Source organism: Eleginops maclovinus, chromosome 9, assembly GCF_036324505.1.
Source record: "Eleginops maclovinus isolate JMC-PN-2008 ecotype Puerto Natales chromosome 9, JC_Emac_rtc_rv5, whole genome shotgun sequence".
NCBI classification, from domain to species: domain Eukaryota; kingdom Metazoa; phylum Chordata; class Actinopteri; order Perciformes; family Eleginopidae; genus Eleginops; species Eleginops maclovinus.
The window spans coordinates 19,443,670-19,469,930 of NC_086357.1; the positions used below are offsets into that span (position 1 = coordinate 19,443,670).

General features: G+C 42.4%; 2 protein-coding genes across 5 annotated transcripts in view; one reads left to right on the plus strand and one right to left on the minus strand.

Annotated features, from left to right (window-relative positions):
• Positions 1-3,641, plus strand: part of fip1l1a (FIP1 like 1a (S. cerevisiae)) — a 35,165-nt gene extending 31,524 nt beyond the window's left edge. Inside the window, exon 13 of the mRNA XM_063891155.1 lies at positions 2,954-3,641. Coding sequence (XP_063747225.1) covers positions 2,954-2,984 — 31 coding nt within the window. The 3' untranslated portion in view covers positions 2,985-3,641. The remainder of the gene's footprint in view (positions 1-2,953) is intronic.
• Positions 1-22,908, minus strand: part of lnx1 (ligand of numb-protein X 1) — a 33,576-nt gene extending 10,668 nt beyond the window's left edge. The window contains exons 1-4 of one of the 4 annotated variants that reach the window (XM_063891147.1): positions 22,640-22,908; positions 18,105-18,613; positions 3,021-3,274; positions 928-1,083 (exon numbers count right to left, since the gene is read on the minus strand). In XM_063891147.1, the coding sequence (XP_063747217.1) occupies positions 928-1,083; positions 3,021-3,274; positions 18,105-18,559 (865 nt within the window). In that variant the 5' untranslated portion in view covers positions 18,560-18,613; positions 22,640-22,908. Of the gene's footprint in view, positions 1-927; positions 1,084-3,020; positions 3,275-13,399; positions 15,313-18,104; positions 18,614-22,639 lie in introns of those variants that run through there. The other 3 variants (XM_063891148.1, XM_063891149.1, XM_063891151.1) reach the window with 3 other exon arrangements.
• Positions 22,909-26,261: the final 3,353 nt, after the last annotated feature.

Genomic DNA, 26,261 nt, shown 5'->3' on the forward strand with positions numbered 1-26,261 from the left:
CATCCATTCCTCCATCCTTAGGGACATCTCAATGCCTATATCTGTTTCCTTATCTCAATTGTCTTCCTCTGCATCCGCTCTTCTTTCCATTTGTATGAATCTATCTCTACTTCAACCTTCTATCCTCTCCGTCTATCTTTGTCTCTCCAGCGGCAGGCAATGAATATTTAATATATTCTCCCAGCCTCTTCAGTGATGGCCTCAGAGAATAATCTAGTCCCTGATCGTTTGTCATCCTTCATTCTTACGCAACACCACATTCCTTCTCTTCTTCCCATCATGATGCAGTTCTACTTCCACATTATGGTCTCTTATGGTCGACTATATTTCCTCCACTTAAATATCACGAGGGTCAGGCTGTGGATATTCCATTAAATATCTCTAGAGCACATTGACTAAATAACTTCTTATGGAGCTACCATGTTAAGAACACAGCGCTCTCAGGGGACACCTCCATCAAGATAGGGCAAAAAAAAAAACGTCGGTGCTGGTTGTGTTGGAGGGAGAAGGAGAAGAGGAGGAGGAGGAGGAGGAGAAGAAAAGGAGAAGAATGAGAGCGAGAAACAGAAGGATTGGAGGTCGAGAATAGAAGGTCACGGGCCTTGTTTTCAGTGACCTCCCATATAACATCCCTGTCTAAAAAGCCTCAGGCTACCACTCTGCCTCCTGATCCATATCTTGTGATGCCAGAGCGGACTTATGCAATCTGCAGCTGAATTATTAAAGAAACATATGTTACTGTTACACTGTGGGCTCCCAGCAGTGTCACCCTCCTCGTACAGCAGGGGGAACATCACAGGTACACCCATATTGAAACATACACACACCTTGAGGCTTCTTTGGGGAAACAACACCAAATGCACAAAACAAGCACATACATACACATAACTCAGAAGAAACAGACGAGATGCAGGCCTTGATCCATACCTTCCTGTGGCACGTTGGAGTTCCTGGCATTATCTCTCTCCTCAGATGTCTCATTGCTCACTGCGTTCCCGCTCTTAGTTCTCCGCAGGACACTGAATGCCCGGTTCAACCTCCTGAAGGAACGGCTCCTCACTGAAGAACGATCAAAGTTTCTGACTGCAAAGAACACACAGGGGAGAAAGAGAGGCACTTTATGTATTACCTCACACTCAACATGCCCGGACATGTCTGAATCTGCCTCCTCAGAGCCAATGGAATACCGCCTCCTGGCTTAGTGACTGAAATCTGTGTTTTTGGTGTTTTGCTATACTGAACTGATAAGAAGATGAAATTGTACAATCGAGTTGAGTGTCGAGTCTTAATAAAAGCCAAAACAATGCACAGTTGTTTATATTACTGTGAAACAAGATTTTGCAATTGTGGTAAGATTTCAGCAATCCTATTCCCCCTTCATCGTTATGATAGAGATAAACTATAGGACTATGCATTGTTGCTGAAGTATTTGATTTGACAATTTCATTAAATGTACCCTAAGGGGTTTCTAATAGCCCAAGCGCCATAGAACAATGTTTTTAACAGATGGAAATATCTGGTTCTTCAACTGCTAAATGATTCATTATGTTCACTAGTCTCTGTGTATGTCTGCTGTTTGCTGCTGAGCAGATAGTTTACTGAAGATATTGAAGATTTTATTCAATGCCCAAAAAACAAATACTATGAGAGTGATGGAACCAGTGTATCATATGTATTTACAAAAATCTAAACAGGATATTAAATATTAAAAAATCAGCCTTGACAGTATGAATTGGTGTGAAACATTGAATTTAAACAAAACTTTTCTTTAGAAAATTACAGTGCACCTTTATAAGACAGGTTAAGGTTATTTTCCAGACCATCTTGTGCTTTTATTCACGGAGTCCTCTGCATTGTGATACCCACGGTGTCACTGCTGCAAAATTAGTTTTTTCGCCTCAAGTAGAAAGTTTTGTTTGTTCTACAGCTTTTAACAACTTTAACATTGTTTCTTTTTTAGTGGATGGAGAAGCTCTTTTCAAACCACTTCTTTAATTAACAAAGCCAATCTAGGCTGAGTTTATACTTGGTTGCATAACTACAGCAGTGATGTGACCACATGAGACGCCTGCAGGGAGACTGTTGACTGGTACTTTGCTTTCTTTAGAAAAATGACCAACAGGCTACAGGAGTCTGCAGTGAAATGACAGCAGTCCCAGCCCGAATGCACAGAGCAAGGGGCAGCGAGCCTCTGCAGGGCCCCTCCCTCCCTCTCTCTCTCCTTCCCTATGCGGGCTCCGAGAGATGAAAGAGCTCCTGACAGCCACATTATTCTTTAAAAGCGCCAACCGCTTCTGGAGCTGTCAGCTTGTTCAGCAGTAGTGGCGCTTATGGTGGTTGTTGGTGCTCAGCCATCCAGGCCTAAAGTGCTGGTGCAGCGTCATTGGGTGTCTACACTGCCTGTAAGCTCACGTTAGGGGGGTGGGGGGAGAGGGACGGATAGGCAAAGAGGCTGACTGCTTCCTGGTTTCACAGGTGGGAGAAATGGAGGGAAAGGGCTGTTCACGTCATGAGGCGTTAACACACACTTCCATGAGGCTATATTTAACCTACCTCTCCTTCCATCTCTCCTTGACTGCATAATGTCCCTGCCCTCTCAGTGACTTTCTCTCTTCATCTCCCTCTCTCTCTTGCTCTCTCTCTGTGTTTCTATACTGTTTTCCACAAAGAGAGCTTTTATGGATTGGTGCAAAAAAACACAAGACAGTAGAGCTAATTGGCTAATAGGATTTCTATCAGAGAACATTACAAAGAACAAAGACTGTATTCGAGGTTGAGCGAGCACCTGTTTTATACGTTTCAAGTCTGCAGGTGTAAAAGTATGTTTGAACCTAGCATCTGGTTTCCACTGGGGGACTGTGGAACTGGGACTATAAAGCTCTCTACTGTCTATTGATTTTCAATCTGTCGCTCTGACTAACACACACTCCTACAACGTCTCTCTCTCTCTCAGAAAACTACAGGCTAACGTCATGCAGGACTGAACATGACCACATACAGACATCCGTCCGTCCACTCACACTCACTCTTCTTGCTGCTACTGCGGGCGGCCAGGCTGGTTGTGCTGCCTGATTGACTGTTGTCCTCCATGCTGGGATCAAAGGCGGGGTTGACCAGACCAGGCTCGTCAGAGAGGAGGGCCACGGCGGCGGAGGTCGGGCCGTCATTTGGCAGCGTGGCGATGGTGAGTTCTGACGTGCTGTCGGTGCACTCGCCCTCCTGCGAGCGCCGCTTCCTGTCTGCTGAGAGCCCATAGTGAGAGGCCCCTTTACACCTGCAAAAAGGGGTCAAAAGTCAGCCCTAAACCCAGATTATAAAGTTGGCATGGAGAAATTAACACTTGACATGTTGATGAAATAATGACATTGATGATCCGACACAGGATGCTCAAATTATGTGATGAACTACTCATCGAACACGCAGCAATAAACAGCAACTCTTATAACCGTTGAGTGAAAGTCACAAAAATTCATGTTAGCGCCTGATGAAAAGGTCACATTCTCAAGATAAATGTGAGGAGGTTTCAGCATCGCCTCCAGCCTGAGGTTTTCTGCACGCTGACCTGTACTTCCTGCTTTGTGACTGCCTCACACAAAGACCGCTTATCTGACCTCAACGCTCAAACTGCACCTCCTAACACACCACACAACCTGTGTACAAATGTTGTGGCTGACTATATCTTCTGGTGCTCTTACTTTAAAATGTATGCAGCACCTGTCAAAGAATGTCATATTTATCTCAAAAATGAAATAAAATACACATTTTTGTTAACCTTTTTTTGTGACAGCATCTGTATACTGGGAAAGATGTTCTCTGTTGCAGTCTGTGTGAGTATCACTGACGGATGATTGAATACAAATGTAAGAAAACACCCGGCAGACAGGAAGGAGGTTGGGGAACTGACACAACATTTGAATTTGAAACAGATATCGTCTGAATGTAGTTTCTCTCAAAAATCTAATTTCTAGGTTCCAGATGTCTCCTCCCTGTCAACAACAGCCCAACCACAACACATTTACAGCCTTTCTCTCTCATACACACTTACACAGATACACACCCATGTACACAGTCAGGCACATATTTTGCTAGACACAATAAAAGGCTTTTCACATTGACAATATTAAATTGGGAATAGTTGTGTGTAAATTAAAGATATCCCTACAGAGTAAAGTATTGTACTGTTGGAAATTTTTCCTCCATCTGTAAGCCATAAAGGCTTTGAGCTGACGCTTCATCAGAGGCAGGAATAACACTGGCTTGTGTCTCTGGCTGTCTCTGCGGAGCCATCAGTACAAACATTAACTGGGTTTTAATGAGCTGGATCAAACCCAGGCAACACGCAACAGTAGCTCAGAAAAACAACAGGAGCGTCATCCGTTCTCCTGTGCTATGAAGGGCGGGCCACCACTGGACCTTACATGGAGCCAAAAAGGAGAGGTTCAGTCAAATCAAGGGAAAATGGTGGCCATCATTGCAGAGTCTCTTATTAAACAAGATTACAAGCTGGTGAACCATTGCAGCCAAGCCCTGAGGGAGAGAGTGCTTGGCTTTGAAGCCAATTTATTTAGTGGCCAAACTGTGCAATTACAACTACTGTGCTCGTTGTGTGGGTGCAAAAACACTTTTCCCCATTGACTTACATTGGGAAAGAGACAGATAATTACTCTAATAGCCAAGTTATTTCCTTCCTCCAGTTTATGTAAATTAGTAAGAGAACGAGCAGCAAGGTTAAATCCAGGTAATTGTGTCTCTTGGGTGTTAAGCTACTTTGGCTTTATCAAGGGGTCCTGCCTCCCACACTGCATCCTTTTCCTTTTTCCTACATTCATGATTTGAGTCTAGGGAGGCCATTCGCTCCTTAGTGCACAACATTACTAAAAGCAGCATTTTGTCTCAATAACAGAGCTGTCAGTGGGTCATTCACCCTGTCCATATCTCACAGGGAAAATCATTTCATCCTGAAGTGGGTTCTATATCTCACTTGTAGCCACTGGTCAGACTCACAGTTAGATACAGCCTTACACAAAGCTGAAGTACCTATTGATCTCCTTCTGAGCTCTGTGACATAACACATTGATACACTGCACTATGTTAAACTGTGCACCCATGTGTGGGCAGTGCCAGCCTGAGTTATTTTGGTTCACTCAGTAGAACAGTAAATTGATTGCTATCAAGCATGTCTGTGCAGCAACCTACCACTTAAGAATGCAAAGTGGTTGAATAGAGCAATATTTCAATCTACAGTAGAGGAGAGGGCAGTGCTACAGCCTTCAGGGGTGAAGAGCTTTCCTCAGGTCACTCACTATCAATTAGAGGAATTAAAGCTTGAAAACACTGCTGCTTCTTACATCACTGCCTTTAAGTGGCTCCAAAATAATACCTGCATGCCTAAGGTTACACAAATGTGTGCATGTATTCAAGCTGATACGAGCAACTCTCCTCATGTTTTAAGTACAGTGAAGATGATACAGCATTTAAGTTGTTCCACCCTTTTTCTTATTTTAAAACTATTAAAGGTCACATATTAATGATATGTTGAATTTAGTCAAGATTTTAGATTGCTATTTTCAGCTCAGTCCGTCATTACGCTCCTGACTCAAATATCCCATACAATAGGGAAGATTGCCTGCATTTGGACATAAAAAAGTAGAAAAACCATGTGGATTCAAAAGCACTAAATGTATTACTCATGCTAAAGGTCAGATGTTTTTGGTTTTAATCTCAAGGGATTTTTTCTATTTGAGTAAATAAATCAATGTAAACATTTTTCATTCATTGGATCATAGAAATCCTTTCAATTTTTTAAATACATGGTTCCATGACATGCAAAATAGTCGCCTCATTTAAGCGCTTTCACGTTTTAGTTAGCAAATGTGACCTTAGCTACATGCTTATCCAAAATGGCAGAGTACATTTAACATTCCTATTAGCATTGTCAGTGTGAGCATATTAGCATCCAGCACCCTTGTGTCGAAGTGGAGCCTTAAGAATGTATCATCACACTCGAAATAACAATTACTTGAACCAGAAGAAAATTACAGATTCAAATTGTCCTCATTGTCGCAAAACTTAGAGAAGCTGTGACCATTTCTGTGTAAACATGCTGTCATTTATTCTTAAATTCTTACCAGCCGATGTTAATACCTTTCTCTATATATAGATTCCACTTCCTACCAAACCCTTATGGAGCAGCACTGACTGTCGACGCTTGACTGAACATTTGATTCCTTTTCATTTCCACACAGTAGACAGTATATAGGACTTCTGGTCAAGGCTGACTTTATAAATTCTAAAACCTAGACAACATTCCTCTGTTTCAGCATGGGGAGTGGAAATAGAAAACCACAGCCAGTCAGTTAAGATGGACGAACACCGTAGAAAACAGGTTCATTCATAAATCTTATAGACCACCCAAATCTTAGCAAAATGGGCAATAATTAATGAATGGTTACTTCACACTCAATTTGACTTAGTAAAAACGTAAGGGGCTTATTCTAAAACATGTAGAGTGATTGTAGAGCTCAGACACAGATTGTCAAGAAATCTGATAAAAATATATTAAATGCTTTCACTGGGAACAACAAATAGACATGTTGTTGACGTCACAACAACTCAAAGGTCATCACAACACCGTCTTTGAGATGGCAGCCATTGTTTAGTCTGCCTCTGGTTTATTAAAAGGCTTAGTCTTCTGTTAATTAAAATGTCCTTTCTCCAGGGGACAATAAATGCCTTAACAGCGTAGCCACATCTCAGCTGCTTAGAGTTGTAATGTCTTGAGATATAATGTGGAGGCCAAAGTGTGTGCACTCTGAGTTTAAAGGCAGGGAAGCATGACAGAAACCCCTTGTCTGCTTCACTGGGGTGGTCCTGGAGTTTTAAAAGCAAGGTAAGCAAGCCAATAAGATCTGCACACTGAAGTCGTGCAGTGCATCAAGGGTGGTACACTTGCAAAAAACTCCACATAACACACTCCCTTTTTCTCTCAAAAACAAACATCCATTTGTATATAATGAGAATTTGAGTGCTCGTGCAAAGCTCTCCCTTTCTTATACAGCATTATTTTGTGGGACATGATCACTGAGCTTAGAGGATGCTCATTAGCACTGCAGTATCCGTGTCTCGGTCAGCAAAGCCTCAGTTATCACATCATCTCTCTAAACCCCGGGATCGGTGGCAAGATAAGGAGCGAGGACACCATAACATCCCACTCGCCTCCGCCCTTTGCATCCTCTACCTCCAACTACTTTACTCCCGACTCTCTCCAGCGCAGTAGCAATTACCCATCATGCTTTCTGTGATGCGGTGGTCGTGCCGAAGCGCCCTGGCTGTGACACAAACAGCCCTGTTCTTGTGATTTGAAATAAACACCAGCTCACAACTCATCAAAGCCTGTGAGATTCTCCAATCCTCTTTAGGGGTGAGTGGATTATCCTTCCTAACCCAAATACTCTCTCTGCTGCCTGACTGCCACGGACAATCATGTTGGGCCACACTCCACATATAGTGCAAATTACCCCCGCTGAGGTGACAATTCCAGGTCAGACAGTCGGATACAGGAACTGGCGGTGTGGGCATATTTTCACATGCTGCGACAGTGTAATCATGCAAATGGATTTCGATCCAAAGCATTGTTTATTTACAAAGTCATCCTACAGTGAGTCTGTTGGGGTGCAGCTGATGACCTGTGTATGACCCACAGCTTAGCTAACTCTAACAGTCTAACTGGTTGTGAGCTCTTACTTCTCTTTGCATACTTATTAATCTAAAAGCATCAGCACAGACTTTTTACTAACGAGTTTTCACACCAACTTTCTAATGCTTTTGAAAATACACCAGCAACACCGAGCGACATGTAAGAAACTGTGAGAAGAGAATCCCCGGTGCTTTGTGAGCCTGAAGGTTTCTACACAGTAAAGAATGTGTGTGTGTGTGTGTGTGTGTGTGTGTGTGTGTGTGTGTGTGTGTGTGTGTGTGTGTGTGTGTGTGTGTGTGTGTGTGTGTGTGTGTGTGTGTGTGTGTGTGTGTGTGTGTGTGTGTGTGTGTGTGGAATATCCGTGAGGCTGCCTTGTGTGACAGAGAGAAGCTTTAAAATCACAGCATGCGATGTGTGTGTTAAGTTATTTTTGGAGCACTAATGGTTATCGGAAATCACACACTATCGGTACAATGTTCAACGATGTTCAGAGTGTGGAAACATACAGCACTCATGTCTTCCACATATTACGCTACACAAAGAGAAAGACCATTTTTAATCTTCTATAACTCAATGTTCGTAGCTCAAGAGCAAAACATTCTTAACAATCATACAAATCATAAGAAAAGTCAGGACATGCCCTTCTCTCTACTAAATTTCCCCCCATGCTCATAATTAAGACAAACAATGCAAGGACAACAGTCGTTAAAAAACAGGAATGTTTTATGGACCCTGGCTTTAGTCAACATCTAATCCAGCTGATTCAGGGATGGAACTGTGAGTCTGCCCATAACAGCTTTTGGCTAAGACAAGACAAGCTTACTGAGCAGGGTAAAAAAAAAAGTACAGCGCTCTGGGGAAGCACCTGTGGCCCAAACACACACACACACTTACACACCGCAGCAAAATAAGTATTCTGGGGCAACATGGAGAGGGATGGCGGTCATTAATTTAATGAAAATAATAATTTAAACATTCTTTCTTGATAAGATTAATATTTCAATCCCTCTATTATCACACACTTGGGCCATATGATAAACACATGAACAAAGATTGATAGCTGGGGAATAAACGGAGTGATAGATAGATACGTAGAGTGAGGGGAGACAGAGAGAGCGACATAAAGAAAGAGTAATCCAGTTAATGATGAACTAGACGAGTGTTAATCAGAGGATGCGCTGGTGTGTTGATTGGATCCGCCTGCTGAGAGAGGTAATCCCAGCTGCTGCATGAGGAAGGGGTGAGGGGACCGTCTCTGCTGAGGGAGGACATTTTTTGGCCAAGCTTGTTTCTAAAGACAGATTTACTAAATTAAACTAGGAGGCGAGGTTTAGTTGGGTGTGACTTCTTACAGCCTTTGAAGATGAATGCATACAGAAACCAAAAGTGAATGCGTTCAACTGGCAACACAGACCATAAATCCTGCCTTTGTGATGGAACTTTCCCTTGTGCTCCTGTGCAGAGAGCAGTGGCTCGGCAGGTTTGGCATGCTTGATGCATCTGTATGTTTACGAGTGCAGAGGCTTCCCAGCCAAGCGCTGTGTCAGTCCAGTCAGCCTGTTAGTTACAGCCCAAACTCTGAGTCATGGTTTTTCAGCCAATCAATATGTACAATCATCACCAGAGCCCTGACCTCATGATTGGTCTGGTAGGACATTTATGCAGCATTTATTGTGTCAGTATCTGGTTTCAACCATGACAACAGACTAACTCAGCGAAGAAGAGCACAGCTGATTTATTCTCTGCTCTCTGGCTGAGCCCGACCCCAGCTCAAGGGCCAAACATTATTAAGGTCTGCAGTAAAATACTATGAAAACATTTCTCTCACTGAGGTGCAGCTCTAACTGTAATCCCCTCCACACTTCAGAATATTATCATAGACAATTCCCGCTAGGCTGCTGTCCCACATTGCTATTGGCACCTTTTAGCCTATATTTTTCAATCTAAGCTATACTAGCCCTTGGCAGTGTCCTGTTTACGTACCTTCTTGTGCCATGCAAACTCAGCCAGCACTGGTCAGTCGAACCCAAAGCCCTGGCACTCAGCAGGGCACCGTTCATGTGAGAGATTAACTCTTCACTTCTCTCTGCTTTGCTGTCAGTTACACTCTGCTGGATCCCTACTCTGCAGGCCGCCCATATAGATCCCCTCCTACGGATAAGCCTACTGCAGACAATAGACTGTAGAAAATACTGCATGTTTAACATGTCGTGCCTCATATACCCCAAACACCAGCCAGATATGGAGAAGTAGGGCACTTGAAGTGTATGAATCAGCCCAGATAAAAAAAAGAGCACTGCATTGCGGAAACAAATCTGGTATATTAAAGTTTGGTAAAATGTTTTTCTTATAAAATACCCAACTCAATCCCCTTTTTAAACCCTCTCTGGATGATGACACTAATACCTGGTTGCCCCCCTAGTGTGCTGTATTTCTGCTTGAGCAGAGACACATGATGAGAGGAAGGCTCTGCGAAAGTAAACACTGACCTGCTACTCACTTCTGTTCATGAATAAATGAATACATACATAATTCATCTCTTCTTTTGTGACTGTGTTCTGTGTTCTTCAATTATAGTCAAAAGTGTGTTTTGGTGTCCGTATTTTCATGCATACTTTTGTTCTATTGTGTAATTTGAGATTTATGCATGCGTCTGTTTGTTTGGGAACATGTTCAGTGATTCCTCTACTTGTGTCCTTGTCCCATGTTTTCTTCTGTGCTTGATTGTGTAGTTTGTGTACTTTGACTACCCATTCATTTAAATAATCCCATGGCAGATTCACAGAATGTGCTTCATATTGTAAACGCCATGCAAATAAATAATTAGGCTGATTTATGTTATCTCCTTTTAGAGAGATGGGCTAGTTGTTCAGGAGGGTAGGAAGTAGCTTGATTTGTTATCTCTCAACCACTCTCCTCTGGCCTCCCCTGTGTGTCTGGCCTGCTAGATACAATAAAACAGTGAGAGCAGCCTCACCCCAGAACAGGGATTAATATTTAATCCAAACAAAAGTCTAATTAGTGAAGCCTGTCTTATACTTAAAAACTGCCACGAGGCCCAATAGGTCATGGCATGGTGCACTGCCTTTGACTTGAGGTGGACCCGGCGTAAAGAAATTACACTTATTGTTCAGATTCAGCGAGTTCCTCGGCTAATCCTGTTAGAATGATTCCATGCCGAAGATGTCTGGAGCACTGGGCGTGCGCATAGCTCTTGTTGATCAAACACCTCCGAGATGAGGGCTGAAAGAACGGAAGCTAAGCTAATCATAGTGTTTAAGTCATCTCAGCACCGGCACAGAAATGAACATAGATTAATCATTAATACTCCACAGCACTGCACTGCGATCATCAGGGGAACCCATGCGGGCTGTGGGAGGGAAAAAGGAAAGTCTTATTGTGTGTACATATGTGTGTGAGGAGTAAAATTAACACAATGTAGATTCTCTCCTGTGCCAGTGCTGCTATTTTATTGGCCAGTGCTGACTGGGTGAAACGGCAGTAACCATATTAAGCATTTCATCACAGAGAAACATTTACTCTCACTCTACATTGCTATTACGATCTACACCCTGCATATGTCCAATATAATGTGTACACACGCTCACTTATGTGTGAGTAAGACAGATTGCAGCCACTGTCACATTTCCCACGCAATATCAACTCACTGTATTAATCACATTAAAGTGAAAGAAATCAGAAAAAGAAAGGAGGGTACGGAGAAAGAGGAGTGGAAAAAGGGAGCAAGAGAAACAGAGGCATGCGGAGATGGTGGTAACTCGGAGGGAGCTTCAGGCTGCTCCTGTCAACAGTATGGATAAAGACAAATGGTGTGCTACTGCTCTCTAGCCAGGCAGAAAAACACCACGTCCGCGTTTGTCTGCTCCTGGTTTCTCTCCCTGTCATATCATAATCAGCAAAAAGCCTCACTGTCACAAGCACAGAAACACCCTCTGACACCCTCTTTCTCTCTGACTGTCAATACTCCTCTCTCAGTGGGCAAAGATGGAAATCTGAAGATTTATCTACAAACATACTGGGTCACTATGGAAGCTGTATGTATTGCCAGATGGAAGACAGGCACAGGAAGTGACCTTATACCCTACAGTCTTCTCTCATCTCCGTCTCCTCTCTTGTCATATACTTCATTTCCATCCTTATTGCATCCTGCTCCCAGTCTGTCAAGTTTATAATCACTCGTAAGGATTTCATCTCTGCTACCTCTCTTCTTGCAACCCATTCAGTCCATTTGCCTATATTATCCCTTCTTTCCCATTCTCTCTACTTTGGCATCAACTGGCGTCCAATATGGGCTCTTGGTGTCTGCAGGAGCTAAAGCCCCTCTCAGTGGAGAGAGCACACAATGAAATGAGGGGATTTGCAAGGCGCTCCATTGTTACATGTGTTCATGCAGCATAATGGGACATTTCCGTCAGACTGGAAAGAGGAGCAGAAACCCAGCTTTGGGATCATACAGCCTTGGCTTCACATGGAGCTGCTGAACATAGTCAACATTAACTCCGACATAAAGAGAGTCTGAGGGTCAATACAGAGCGGGAAACACAGCTCCGAAGAAGAGGTGCCAAGCGTGATGTAAAGTGTGAAAATTTGATTTTGTCTGGTGTTTCGTTGACTTTTCCTAAAATGATCACTTTGTTAAATAAGTTGAAACTATTGATAAGCTTCTAAATTATGAGGAGTTGCCCCTTTCCTCTGTTTTATATCACTGTAACCTAAACATATTTCGGTTTGGGACTGTTGGTCTGACAAAACAGCAATACATTATTTCCCCTCGAGCTCTGTAGAATTGTTTTGGTCCTTTCCCATTATTTTATTTATATGTATACAATGATAAATTGCAGTCCTAATGTTGACACACCCCATGAGAGCTTTGTTCCCTGGTGTCAAATTCAACAACAATATCCAACAATCTAAGTGCCTTTGGGGATCTAACCTTTGCTACGGATTAAATATTTATTGAAAGGAAAGCCTGTGAAAATGTGCCCTGACAGGTGTGCTTTCTATGTGCATTTATGTGGTATTGACGGTGATTTATTTAAAATATGTAAAGAGTATGTTGACACAAAGGCTTAAACAGATGCGATTGCAGTAGTAGAATAGCCAGCTATGAATCTTTAATGCTGAGGCGAAAGTCTTTCACCAAAAACAAACACAACATGGTTACAGCCATATGCTTAACAGGACACGCGCACACACTGTGAATAAAGGCAACAACTGGGAGCAAGTGTGTGCCGGCATTTCAATCTAACCAATACAGTTCACAGATACACTCAGAGTGAGAGAGAGAGAAATAGAGAGAGGGTGGGAGAGAAAAAGAGAGGGAGATGCCATGCTGCAGTGCTGTAGCATCCAAACTGTCCTGGACAGCACAAAGCTCTACCTGCTGCCTCTACTGCATCCCAGAGCCACACAAACCAATGAGCAGAGCATCAGAAAGCTATTCTATGTTTATTTTCACACCCCAGTGGCACACAGTAACTCTTTAAGTGATGATCAAAAATGTAAACATCAGAATTTACACACAAATACGCATAGATGTACTGCACTGACACAAAAACAAATAAAGGCAGATAAAGGAAGTGAAAGACATGCACAATGACATATTAACAGCTGAATGGACTGTTGATGGATGGGACGGATGGGGTGATGTTGGTAAAAGAGGACGCTGAGTGTTGTACTCACAGCTCAGAATAGAGGATGTGCAGGTTGCCCAAATTGTCTGTGTAGTTGGCCGGGCTGAGCCAGGGCAGGACCAGCAGCAACAGAGCCTTCATGATCAACGTTCAGCTCTTTTTCCTCACTTCTTTCCTCTCCTCTCTGCGCTGAAGCTCTCTCCTCTTCTAGTCCCCCCTCCTCCCCCTCTTCCTCCTCCACCTCCAATTCTCCGAACCTGGCCGTACTGACCCAACTCTTTGCCTGCCTTCCTTCTCCAGAGGCGCCCTCAGATCAGAATGAATCCTTCACTTCCTACCTTTTCAGCCTCTTTCTTCCCCTCGGGTTCCCCCCTCTCTGTCTTTACCTCTGTGTCTGTGTGAGCCTGGCAGTTTCTTCCCTCTGCCTCAGGCTGGCTGCCTGGTCATCTCAGCTGCAGAGGCAAATGGGCCAGTTGCCAGAGGTTGAAGATGGAGCGGAGGAGGAAGAAGCAGCAGAAGCAGGTGCAGAGCAGAAGTCCCGTTGTGGTACAGGAGGAAGAGGAGAAAGTGCAAGAAGAAGAGGAAGGAGACCCATGCAAAGGTGGCACATTTGGAATACAATTTGAGATGTGCAGCCCCTTAATCTGCTCTGGGCACTAGCGAGTTGTAAGAGGATTTGCACTCGTTTGCGTGTGTGTGCATATCTGTCTCCATCGGTGTGTGTGTGAGTGTGCGTGTGTGTGTATGTCAGAGAGAACGGCGCAGGCTGTGACTTATACTGCAGCAGAAACCACTGAGGGGGGAGATGGAGCAGACCAAACAAAGGCACGAGGGGGGGGAGGTACCTGGTGATGCTCTGATTGGCTGTGCCCTCCTCACGCGTGTTCACATACGCACAATCTCAGACATACACACACGTACAACCTCTGCATTCACCTCCCCCTGCCTGCACATATGTTGGTTTATGAAGGGGGAGGATAAAGAAGAGGGGGAAATATGTTGCCTTCAAGCCCTCTCCCCTCCTCTCCAACGATGGACTGCTCCCTGTGCAGTAGATTGGTCTGATCGCTAAACAGAACCTGCCTCAATGTGTGGAAAAAAAAGAACATGACCAAAACACACCGGCAAATCAATATTCTCTGCAGTGATGGGGCTTTCTGTTTTGAGTGACATGAAAGAGACAGACAGGTGCAAAAAATAAGAAGCCTCTGTTCAAGAGCCTATTCATTCTTTGATTCAATCAGTCATTCAATCTTTCAATTTGAGAATGTATACAGTACAAAGAGAGAGGGAAGGATAAAGGGGTTTATGTTTCACACAAATACAGAGGTTAACCCTGTCTATCCTCACAACCTGATTGTGTACAGCACGGGTCTTGGGAAGCACTTAGAGCTGGGAACTGACAGGGTGAGGTGTGTATTGATGGACTATGGTACATGTTGAAGGCTGTGAATGGCACACACTCGAAGGTGCTGAATACAAATTCCAGGTACATTTAAAGGGGTTTGAGAGGTGTATTTCTCTCCTCAAGCCTCTCTTATTGTTTCATTCACATCTTCTCTTGTGTCACCCTAATCTCTGTGTTTTTCAGTAGTAAACACAGGAGTGAGAAATGGTGGCAAGAGAACTTTGAATATGCAATACTGCAGCTTATCTATTTTCATCTCATCCTGTCAAGTCCCACAATCAATCCCATTCCAATGATGTTTATGAAGCCACTTTAACTCATGGAAAGTTTATTTAAAAACTCACATTTTACTCAGCATCCTTCTACTTTTTGGGATTTTTATCTTCACTTTTTTTCCTCCGCTCTTTTACCCTATCTTGGTTCCCCTGCTGGTACCTTTTTCCCACCGTTATCCGATTTTTATAGCACTCAGCTGTCTGCTACCCTCGAGAAAGACACTTAACTGGTGTAAATACCCTGTCTGAATGAATATTACATGGATGGAGGTAGCGTGGTTACAGGCTGAATGTGTTTGTGTGCGTGAGTGTGTGTTTGTTTGCATGTTGTAATGCATGTATGCGTGAGGCATAAGTTATTCTGCGGTATTTGAACAGTGCGCACAGCAAGAAGACCGCAGGGCTCGCAGGAAATGGAAATGTAATTGGATTGTGACAGGATGCAGTTTGTGAACAGAATCCAGTCTGCCCCCAAAGGAGCCGTTTCTGTACACTTGCACATTGACTTACACTCACAAAAACACCGTCATAACGAACACACAAACTGTCTTTCAATTATACCTTTTGGTAATAAACTCACACCAGGCAATACTAATGTAAAATCAAAATAGGTTTTTTCTTAGTTATGGGTTTGTCACTAAGAAGATGGGTGATATCATTACAAAGCAGCAGTAACATCGTTGACAGGAACAATCCACCTTTGTGTGGTGTTCAATACACTCTTTAAGCCACACATTAGCGCAACTGATCTCTTTAACTTCATAACGTTAAGCTGACTTGGTTTATTACTTTCCAGGGCCACATCATGAAGTCGTTCTTCCATCATTGGTGGTAGAGAAGACCCAGGTCTCGCCACATTAGTCGTTTGAAGGTGTGACATGTTGTGTTCCCACATCATTCAGTGACTGAAAAGCTCAAATCTATAAAAAAGACGACACCTTCATGTCTCTATTAACTATTCCACAGGCTGGTTCAAAAGGAATAATTGACAGTCACGCCCATATTTTCATCAAGGTATCATGGGGCTATGAATAATGTGGGTAGCAAAACAGGTTAGCTTACCCACCTGTCACCGTAGCTGGCTTATGTGGCCTTATCTCTTTTCTCTCTCTCAATCTCGGTTTGTTTCTCATTCATAGATAACAATACACAACAGAAAGGTCACATAAAACAGTAACTGCCACATGTAAACTTACAGAATAAAATAATAGTAACTGCAGGAAATCTCATTTTCTAAATATTCACACAAGCTTTGAAGAGCTCCTCTGTGGGCTTTGAAAGCTAACTTGAAAACCAGCAACATTTTACATAAAAAGAGGCCAAAAAGGAACACCATTATGCTCAAGGCAGAACATCAGTAATACACACACATGGCGCACTGGGTAAATTCATTTGATTAACAAAAATACGAGAGCAAAAGACATTCAGAGAAGAGAAGAGAAAACCTGTTTTAAGCAGCACATGAACATGTGAACACATGTAATTGGCTAAGGAAAGAAATAACTGAGCGGTTGGGGAGGAATTTTCTGCCTAAAGTCTGTGCTTGCCTTTACAGGACAAAGCCAACAAGACATAACGTTTATCAAACAGTTTGGATTTTGTTCTTAATTGTACTAATTGTGTTTACATTGACAATTGCTCTAACCAAAGGCCGATAAGGTCATGAATGATTACATGAGTATGAAATCATCTCTGACCAGATGGCTGTCTCAGTCATTGCAGCTCCTGACCCTCTGCCAGATTACTGGATATGGCTAGAGACAGTGTGCTCTGCCATCATGGCCACAAACACAGAGAGAAATATGGTTCATTTTAACCCCAGGTAGTTCAAATGTATATGAACTTCCATTTAATCTCATGCAACTGACATGTGGATGTGGTTAAGGTGTGTTTGAGTTTTGGCACAACATTGGCTTGGTTAGTCTTAGCGAAAGATCATGGTTTGGGTTAAAATTACTTTTCTGTTATGGTCACGCCTTTGGGGTCATGGTTAAATAATGAGTACTTAGCTATTTTTAGGGGCCGTTTGTGGCCCCGGTTAAAAGAAACAACTGTGACTTCTTGTGGAAAATGGGAAGTGATATCTATTCAGCCGTGGTACAAACCAATGTTTGGTTTACCAATCCAATATCCCCGACTCATCTGCACATGTTAAAACCCAACAAGTACTAGGCCAACCATAATAACCAGCTTTATCAACACATGTTAGTCAGAATCACTGGATCATGGACCAAACATGGAGAACATTTCAGTAAAATGGGGAATCAGTACAGGCTTTACCTCACTTGAGATCCCAATTTGTATTTTTTTTAAGTTTTCAATGTTAGAATCAGAGCTGTAGCGCAGTGGTTGGGACAGATAACTGTTGGACACTGTTAAGATGATACAGTTTAAAAGAACAGGCCACGACACAATGTGTGGAGTTCTCCCTATGGCCATGGCCTCTCACCTTCACAGATAACACCTTCTTACTATGGTAGAATAGCTGAATCCCTCTGGGGGTCGTCCTCAGAGCTCCACATCTCATTAAGACACACACTACATGAAGAAAGAAAGGTAGGGAAACAATGGAGCAATGTAGGTAAAGATAGAAAGACTGACGGGAAAGCAGACAGAAGATATTGGTGTTTGTGGGTGGTGGAAAATAAAAAGGAGAGGAAGGGCAGGGAAAAAAGCAGAACATTTTAAGAGTTTATAGAGTTTTATAAAGTGCAAATGAATAAGAAAACACTTCTTGTGTGTGATGTGTGGTGGGATTCACTAATTATCCCTGAGGCCCTTTGGGCTAGGCGAGTGTTAATGAGTATTAATGAAAACAGATCCAGACTGAGAGAATCCAGAGAACTGTCTCTTAATGATATATAAACAAGAGAAGCGAGGCCTATTTTAGATGAAAGCCTCGATGGAGGAATAACTCTCCCCTTTGGGACTGGAGCTGTGGGTTAATGACGTTAGGCAGAGGAGAGTGGGAAACCTAGGGTGTGTGTTTACTGCAAGGGCATAGTAGTTAGTAGATAGCAAGGATAGAAATATATTTTAAAAAAGATAAGAAACTGCTTCTTCCCTCGTACCTGCTTTTGATGTGGTCTTGCACTTCCCCACGGGCCATGGTTTCAGTGCAAAAGTCAGTGAAGGGGCAAGCCACAGTCAGCTTGTCCAGCAGCTTGTGCACCAGCAAACTGGGTTTCCTGCAGCTCTGCAGCATGAGGGGTGCACGGCACACCGGGCAAAAGTCGCTTTCCAGCAGGAAACTGGTGAGACACTCCTGGCAGTAGGTATGTCCGCAGGGCGTGTCCAGAGGCCTGATGAGCGCCTGCAGGCAGATGTGACAGACAAGGTCGTCGTCCACCTCGTCTTTGTAGAGGTACTCATGGTTCTCCTCCAGCTGATGGCTGTACCCACATGAGGCGCACAGGTCAGGAAGCGGAGACAAAAGTCCAGACTCTGAGGGGGAAAGGGGTAGAGCAGATGCTCCTGCGATCGCCATGGCAACTTCTGGCTGTATACTCTCGTCCTGGATATTCATTTGGAGTCGGGATGTCTCGCTTAATCCAGTGAGGAGGTCATCAGCAGCATATATCTATGGGAGGAAAAGGAATATTATATGTAGCAGCAATGTAGGATTGTCCATGCTGGAAGTAGTTAAACTAAACTTGATAGTCAAGTGGTTCCTTACATGGGGATCTGGCCCCTCAAAAGGGTCACGAGATGACTTGGTTAGATGATAAATAGGGTCTAGAGAGAACATTTATTTTTGGTGGAACTGCTAACAACTGTGTCTATAAGGGACCCCCAAAATACATTGTTCTTAGTAAGGGGTCACAGGCCAAAAAGCTTGTGAATGTAATTGTAAATAACATGTGAATCTAAACAACTAGCCAGTTACTTTGCAGAGAAATGTTTTGGAGTAAAAAGTAAAATCTTTTCCTCTGAAACATAATAAAGAAGTTCACAATACTGTCCTACTACTAGTTACTCTAAAGTCAACGAGCATAGAAGTTGAGTGAATTGGTGCTTTTCCCCACCAAAGAAAGGGAGTCAGCAGCCACAGTTATCATTTCAAGTAAACAGGGTGTGAAAATATTCATAGGCTGTGTTGCCAGAGCAGAGCTTCTCTTAAACACAAAGATGAACAACAGCAGCACATAATGTGCGCAGCAGTCCTACAAACTTTTCTTTCTTCTTTTTCTCAATTTGTTTGAGAATTTGTTTCTCCGCTGGCACAGAAGAGTTATATCGAACTACTGGGGTTTCTTCTTCGGATGCAAGAACATCAATAATCCTCATTGCAGCAGCAAGTGTCGAGGCAGATAGACACAGATAAGTCTCCAGCACGCACTCGCTGTACTGCATGACAAATGGTGTTGGATGTGACATGATTTCAAACTGTTTATTTACTGCCTCTCAGGTTTACAAGCACTCGACACTATGAGCGTGCCAATGCACACGTCATTTCCAAAACAGGCAGGCTTCTCGAGCACATGGACACGAACAGATGGGCTCAGTCAGACACGTCACCTTGGCAACAGCCATCTTGTTGGCACTCCACAAGCTTTGTTTCTGGACCCGCTATTTGGTCTTGGCTGAATAATGAGACATTATATCTTGTGAAAAAAAACAACAACAACAAACAGGAACAAAACTGGTGTTTGTAGTCTGAAGAATACAAATGTCATCCAAGTGCTAGTTCTATTTTAATTGGATGCATTTCCGTGCTCTAAATAAAGTCAAAGCAAACAATACACTTTGAAGTGAATCCCATATGCTAATGGCGGCAAACATGGAGGCACACGTACGAGTACACGCAAGTCTACTGAGTATCCAAGGAGTTGTCAAAACAAACAGGCCGTCCTTTGCTTTTTACATAAGCAGCATGACGGAAACACACGGCGAGTTGTGACAGCTTTATAAGCTCAGTGTGTTTGGTGAGTCTGGGAGGGGACTGCTAACAAGAAGAGGCTGAGCAGTCTTAACAAAGATGAACTTTGCCACTGAGAGCCTGCGGTAACATGGCTGATTCATCACACACTCTGGCACCTGCTGCGTCTGAGGTCTGCCCTGATCTATGGAGCGGTGCACTTTCATCACTGCACAGGATGAGCTTAAAACAGAAAAGGATAGAATAAAAAAAGAGAGACAGAGAAATATCTAAGGGCAGGAGCAGAAAAAAAAATAGAAGCAGTTAAAGAAAATGAAAAATGAAGGTGGTTTGATATTCTCCCCAGTTCCTTATCTGCACAGGATAAGGGAATCAGTGTGTTATCTGTTCTCTTTGGGAAACGTTGATATTAAAGAAGTAATGATAATACACTAACAAAAGGAACATAGTAAAGTAATCAGAATTTTAAGACATTTAATTATTTTCCACCTGCCTGAAACCTATTAGCCATAACACTTTGTGTTTGGAATGTAGATCAACCTACAACAATACTTCCTGCATACAAATACATGTACATCCATGCAGAGACACACACCTCTGCACACCCACTCATACAGATGGGCAAATTCACACAGAGAACACGCCCGTGCCTAAGGAGCATCAGCTTTCTCCGGTTCATTCCTAATGCCTGAAGTGAGAGGACGACCTGAACGCCTGTCCGGCTGTGATCCTGCTCCATGCTCTAGAGACAATATAGGAGAGCCTGAGACTGAACCTTAACTACACATTAAGGATGTCTTATTAATAGCTACACCGGCCTTACAATAACCAAGCTAAGATCATTATGAGGATTTTAGTTTAGGCTGAATTATATCCTGGTTATTATTTCACTTTTGATCACAAAGTGATATAAAAAAGCAGTGTTTGGACTGTAAACACCAAAGTGAAAGTGTTTCCTTTGTCTTTGTACCAAAGTCAAGCTCAAAAGGCTGGCTCTTTAACTATTAAAAGACTGGAAGGCTGTTTGCCTAAAAACAGCCTACACCTTATTTCTTCACACATTGCACATTTTATGTAATTAGGGTTGTTGATTCACTCTCATGTTCCTCTCCTGTGATCTTGAAAGACTTGATGCGTTAATAATGACGCCAAGTCAGCTCCTTTCCCTAACAATTCAGTTTGAAAAACAACCCAATGACAAGCTGAATATGTCTGCGTCCGCACTCTCGCTGTCCACACTGAAGTAGCATGTAAATATCCACTCTTCACACTCAACTGAATCAAATCATATCTGTATCAATCAAACAAACGCACCCTGCTAGAGGCGCAGTCAACCAAATGAGATAAGTGAGAGGAAAGAATGCCAAAACACAACAGTCTTCTTTTGCTTAACTTGTTTGTTAAGCGTTGTAGATTTTCTTTTAAGTGCCGCAACATACTGACATACCGTAAGCTATAATGTATTTGAGCTGACACAGACTACACCTGCTCATTGTATTTGAAGCAGCTGTGGCCTCACATGGAAAAGACCATTAACTGCCCTCTGATTCATATCAAGCAACAAACTAATTTGAAGGCTGACACACAATCACAGGGCCCACGCTCACAAACACAATTACAGCACAGAGTAGGAAGGAGTGCTGAATGAGAAGTTGTTTGTGAATATATCAGTTCATCATTAGGTTAAAAAAAAGTCAGAATAACGCGCCGATACTAAATCACCAATGCTGATTGAAACATTTTAATAAACACTGACCTTGAGCACAAATAAACATAAGGAAGCCTGGTGTTAAGGGAAAAAAGAATGTGTAAAACTCAACACACACACACACACACACACACACACACACACACACACACACACACACACACACACACACACACACACACACAAGCATAGTCTGTTGTGTTGGGACATGTCGATGAATCACTGAAAATTCCAGCAAGACTAACTTTCTGCAGAAATCAGTTTCGTAACCAAACACATTTAAAAAAGCTGTAACATGACTAACAAAAGAAATCTGTCTGTATTGACAATTGGGACGAAAATTAGTGTTAGACAATACCCACCCTGTCAAGAATCGCATGGTACATGCATTATATAACATGACATACTACTATTGTCAGTACTATTTAAATCTAGCACATCCTGTTCCACTTAGAATAAACATGTATTTCTTCTTAGAATGATCATATAGGATGTGAAGAAAATAGGTAATGTAATTCCTGCCCTTTCAATAATCTCTACATAAGGCTATGTATACGTGTGTGTGTGTGTGTGTGTGTGCCGGTCCCTCTCTGAATTCATATCTCAGCGCTTAGTTTTAGCCAGACCTGACACCTCAGTCTGGGGGAACAGCTGCAGGCAGATGCGAAACTCTGTGAAGTGTCTCTAATATCAGAATGGTTGACTGGATCAGCACAGACTGTACTGAACACTAAAAGAGAGTCTCAGATTAGAAATCACATACACGTAGGTAACAGAAAGAAACTACACAAGCAACATCATTACACCCACCCTACATCTATCACACACACGTCAGGTGAAGTGAACACTCACACGAGGATTCAATGCAAATGAATTCCATGCAAACAACACTGACCAGCAAAAAAGCGAAGGAACATTGTTTTGTAACTAATGACAAACTTTCTATAGAGGAAGATTTGAACCAAGTTACAACTATAGTTATGATAGAAAACAACTTGTAGTGGGGAAAGTATACTTACATGGCTTCATGAGCAACGTTCACTTTCAGCAGAGCAGTTCACCTGGGCAGGTAAAGCCTCGCAGAGGGTGTAACATTAAACCATTCAGGGGGAAGTTGGGGGGAGCAAAGGAGTGTAAAATGACTCAGCAAAGAGGACTTTGTCCCAGTCATAGAGTCTGACGATTGGCTGCAGGTGTTCAGGTGGAGGAAATGATATCCGACTGGCCGTCTTGAGGGAAATCTACAACCCAAAGCGGGAAGACTGTCCCTGTGTGAGCTCAGACCTTACTCACCTCTAACAGGCCAAGGTGATCAGGAAGTGGCAGGGGAGAGGGGTGGAGCCACAGAAAAGGTAAACAAGAGAACTGCCCAAACCTGCTCTGGGAGTACGGGAGAAACTGTAATTTCCCATTCAGTGGGGTGACGCAGGGAGCAGATAAATGGAGGGTTACGAGAAGCCGTTGATATATTTCTACGTGTACCAGAACCACTATCAAACCAAGCTTTATTTTTGCGAGGAAAAAATGTAAATGTCTTTCAAAAGGGCACCAGAAGCTTGAGCTACAAGTTTTGACAGGACCTCATTCATACCACAATCAACATTTAATAACCCACAACACATTTTATGCCTACCTACACGACTGATTTCCTGCAGTCCATTTTAGTAAACAGAAGGACTGTGCTCTGGTCTTTACACAGGAAGCCCATAATCTGAGTAAATAACATGTCTCAGGCTTAGATAATACTACCATGCACTGCACATATTTGTGTACCATACACACTATAATACCTTCTTTAATGCTATGGTTTTGCTTCCCTATGACAAAAGCTGCTTTTGTAAATCTGTGCGTGTGATTCTGGCTTTGCACAAAAACTGTTGTTATCCTCGTTTTAAGATGTGGTTTCCCACTCGGCTCTTCCTACCTCACGCTGCTCTTTGAACCCCTCAGACTCTCAGCCACAGGTGCTCCAGACACAAAATGACGTTTCCTTATGAGTAACTCTGAGATCAATTCAATATGTGTCTGGGCAGAATATGCAGAAAAAACACATATGGGTTACTCTGCGTCAGAATATCAATAACTTAAGTCTTTCTTTTCATGTACAGTAAACTTGCTAAACAACAAAGGTGATGTAAGCCTAGGGAGTTTAGGATTAGGGTTATATGTTTTTATGTTATAATGGTAAAATGTGATCCTGTAGCTGGGCAAATCTTCAGCAATTGTCCGTCAAAATTGGGAAAAGTGTACCACATTCTCCCACAAAATGTACCGGTGTGTGGTTGAGATCAAAATGAAGGTACAGATTGAAGATGGTTTTGGCCTGATGATGATGAAAATGCACTCTAGTTGTTGGATGCTCACACTCACTGAACAATCAGGTAGTGGAGCGTATAGTCTCTTAAGTGATGGTTGAAGAACAAGAAACTGTAGAGTAGGTCCCTGTGACCTTTGAAGCTGTCATATCATGCCCACTTCCTTTCCACATGAACAGACTCCTGTCTCCTCTCTCTTCTCCTGACTCTGATAAATAGCATACCGAGGCAGGATGTAACTACTGGTGGGAAATGCCAATGTGAAACTTTCAAAGTAAATGAAACTGTCTGTGTTGCTACAGTGATTCAAATATTTGGAGTTTCTTGTACTTCCAAGTTCTCTTTGAAGTGCTGAGTTGAACCTGCATCCTGTTTCATTTCTGCTGAGTCTATAGCTCCCTGCTGCTGGAGTTTATCTAAACACTGTGGTGCAGGTGAAACCAATCTCTGCTGTCTCTCTAGGACACTTTCTCTTATTACACACACACACACACACACACACACACACACACACACACACACACACACACACACACACACACACACACACACACACACACACACACACACACACACACACACACACACACACACACACACACACACACACACCTCCCTCTATCTCTACCCAACTTAGATGTGCTTCACATTCCTCTGACACACTTTCCTCTACGTTTCCTGCATTGATTTGAATTCAGATGGCAGATGAGAAAGTAAAAGAACTGGCAGATACAAAGTCAGGAAATATTTCCCTTTAAAGTCACTTTTTGAAATACTCATCATCAGTTTCTTTTTCTATCCATTCTCATGTGGCAGTGAAAGGTCGGTCGTCTCCCTTCCTTACACACAGCATCCATATTTCATGGAGCAAACGCTCTCCGTAGCTTGAATATTGAAGAGTGGAAACAGCAGAACGAAGGTCATCAAATATAAGCAACCAAGCCAGCTCCACCATCCACCATCACCAGGGAGACAGCCTCCTTCTTGTCCTTTTAATGTGATCGTTCAATGCCGACTGTGTGTGGGTGCAGGTGTGGGTGTGAGCGTACGTTTTGGGATTATTTTGAGAGAAAATCAAGTTTGTCTGACCTTAAAGAAATACTTGTTCTGCCTTTTAAGCTTTTCTGCTTTGTCCGTTTTGCAAGGGGCTTTAATTTAGCCTCAACCACATCTTTCACACTGTGTTTATATAAAACACTACCTCGAAAACCAGGCTGCATTAAATAATGATATTGAAATATGGTACATACTAAATGTAGCCTCTGCTTTATTCATATATTTATACTCCTCTAACTCAATTAAACCTGAGGCTAACTGTAGTTTATTGTTGTATGATAATCATTTGTGACTATCACTTAATCTGAATGTATAATATCTGTAGGAAAGTCTGCAAGCTGGGTCTATAGATTAAAGTGGAAATGTCCCTGTGTGTTTTTCTCTTATTATGTTTAGGCTTTCAGGATCAGGGACTTCTTAAAAATCACTTAACTGAACATAACATTTATATCAATGTTCTTTTTATTTATGTTCTGGTTTGAACCATTTGAGCAGCTTGTAACTTTGTTTTAAAAAGTGCTGTATTACTAATCTATCATTATTTTAATACTTTATCCTTTATAACTATTGGTCATGATTACAATTGACTCACCGCTCCTGTCTTGTTAATCACTTTAATCCAATGGAATCCTATTGCAGCAACTTCCTGGTCAGCTTGTCTTACCTGTAGTCATGCATTAAAGCCGGCTTGTTTGCTGTTATTGTGAAGGTGAGACTCACTTTCAGGTTAGCTTGTTGATATGTTAGAGAAGCTGTAGCAAACATGATAAGATGGTTTTAGTCTAAAGGTGTTTGATTGTGACGTTTTAAGAAGCTGCACTTTTGAGCCATTCTATGCATATCCAACACTTTGATCCAAAATGAAATATCACAACTAATATTGGATGGATTGCCATGATATTTTGTAGAGATTCATGGTGCCATAAAATTGATGTACTAACTTCAATGACTGAGGATCATCAATTTGAACAAATACCAGATTTCCTGTTATGAGTAATTAGACCAGACCTCTACAACAGCACTGACTGCACACGTGAAACTCGATTCCTTATTAATCATCAAGTTCAGACGTGCTTTATCTACGTAACAAGATGTGGCTAATTTTAGATACTTTTGTTTTGGGAGATTTGCCACTGAACTGAGTGGCTACAATCAAACAAAGGTAGTCCAGTGCTTTTAGAGTTGGTCCCTGTGAAATAATTTAAAAACCTGACTGAAAAACAGTTTTAGCACTACAGGCAACTTACGCACATACTTCCTACTGGCTGAA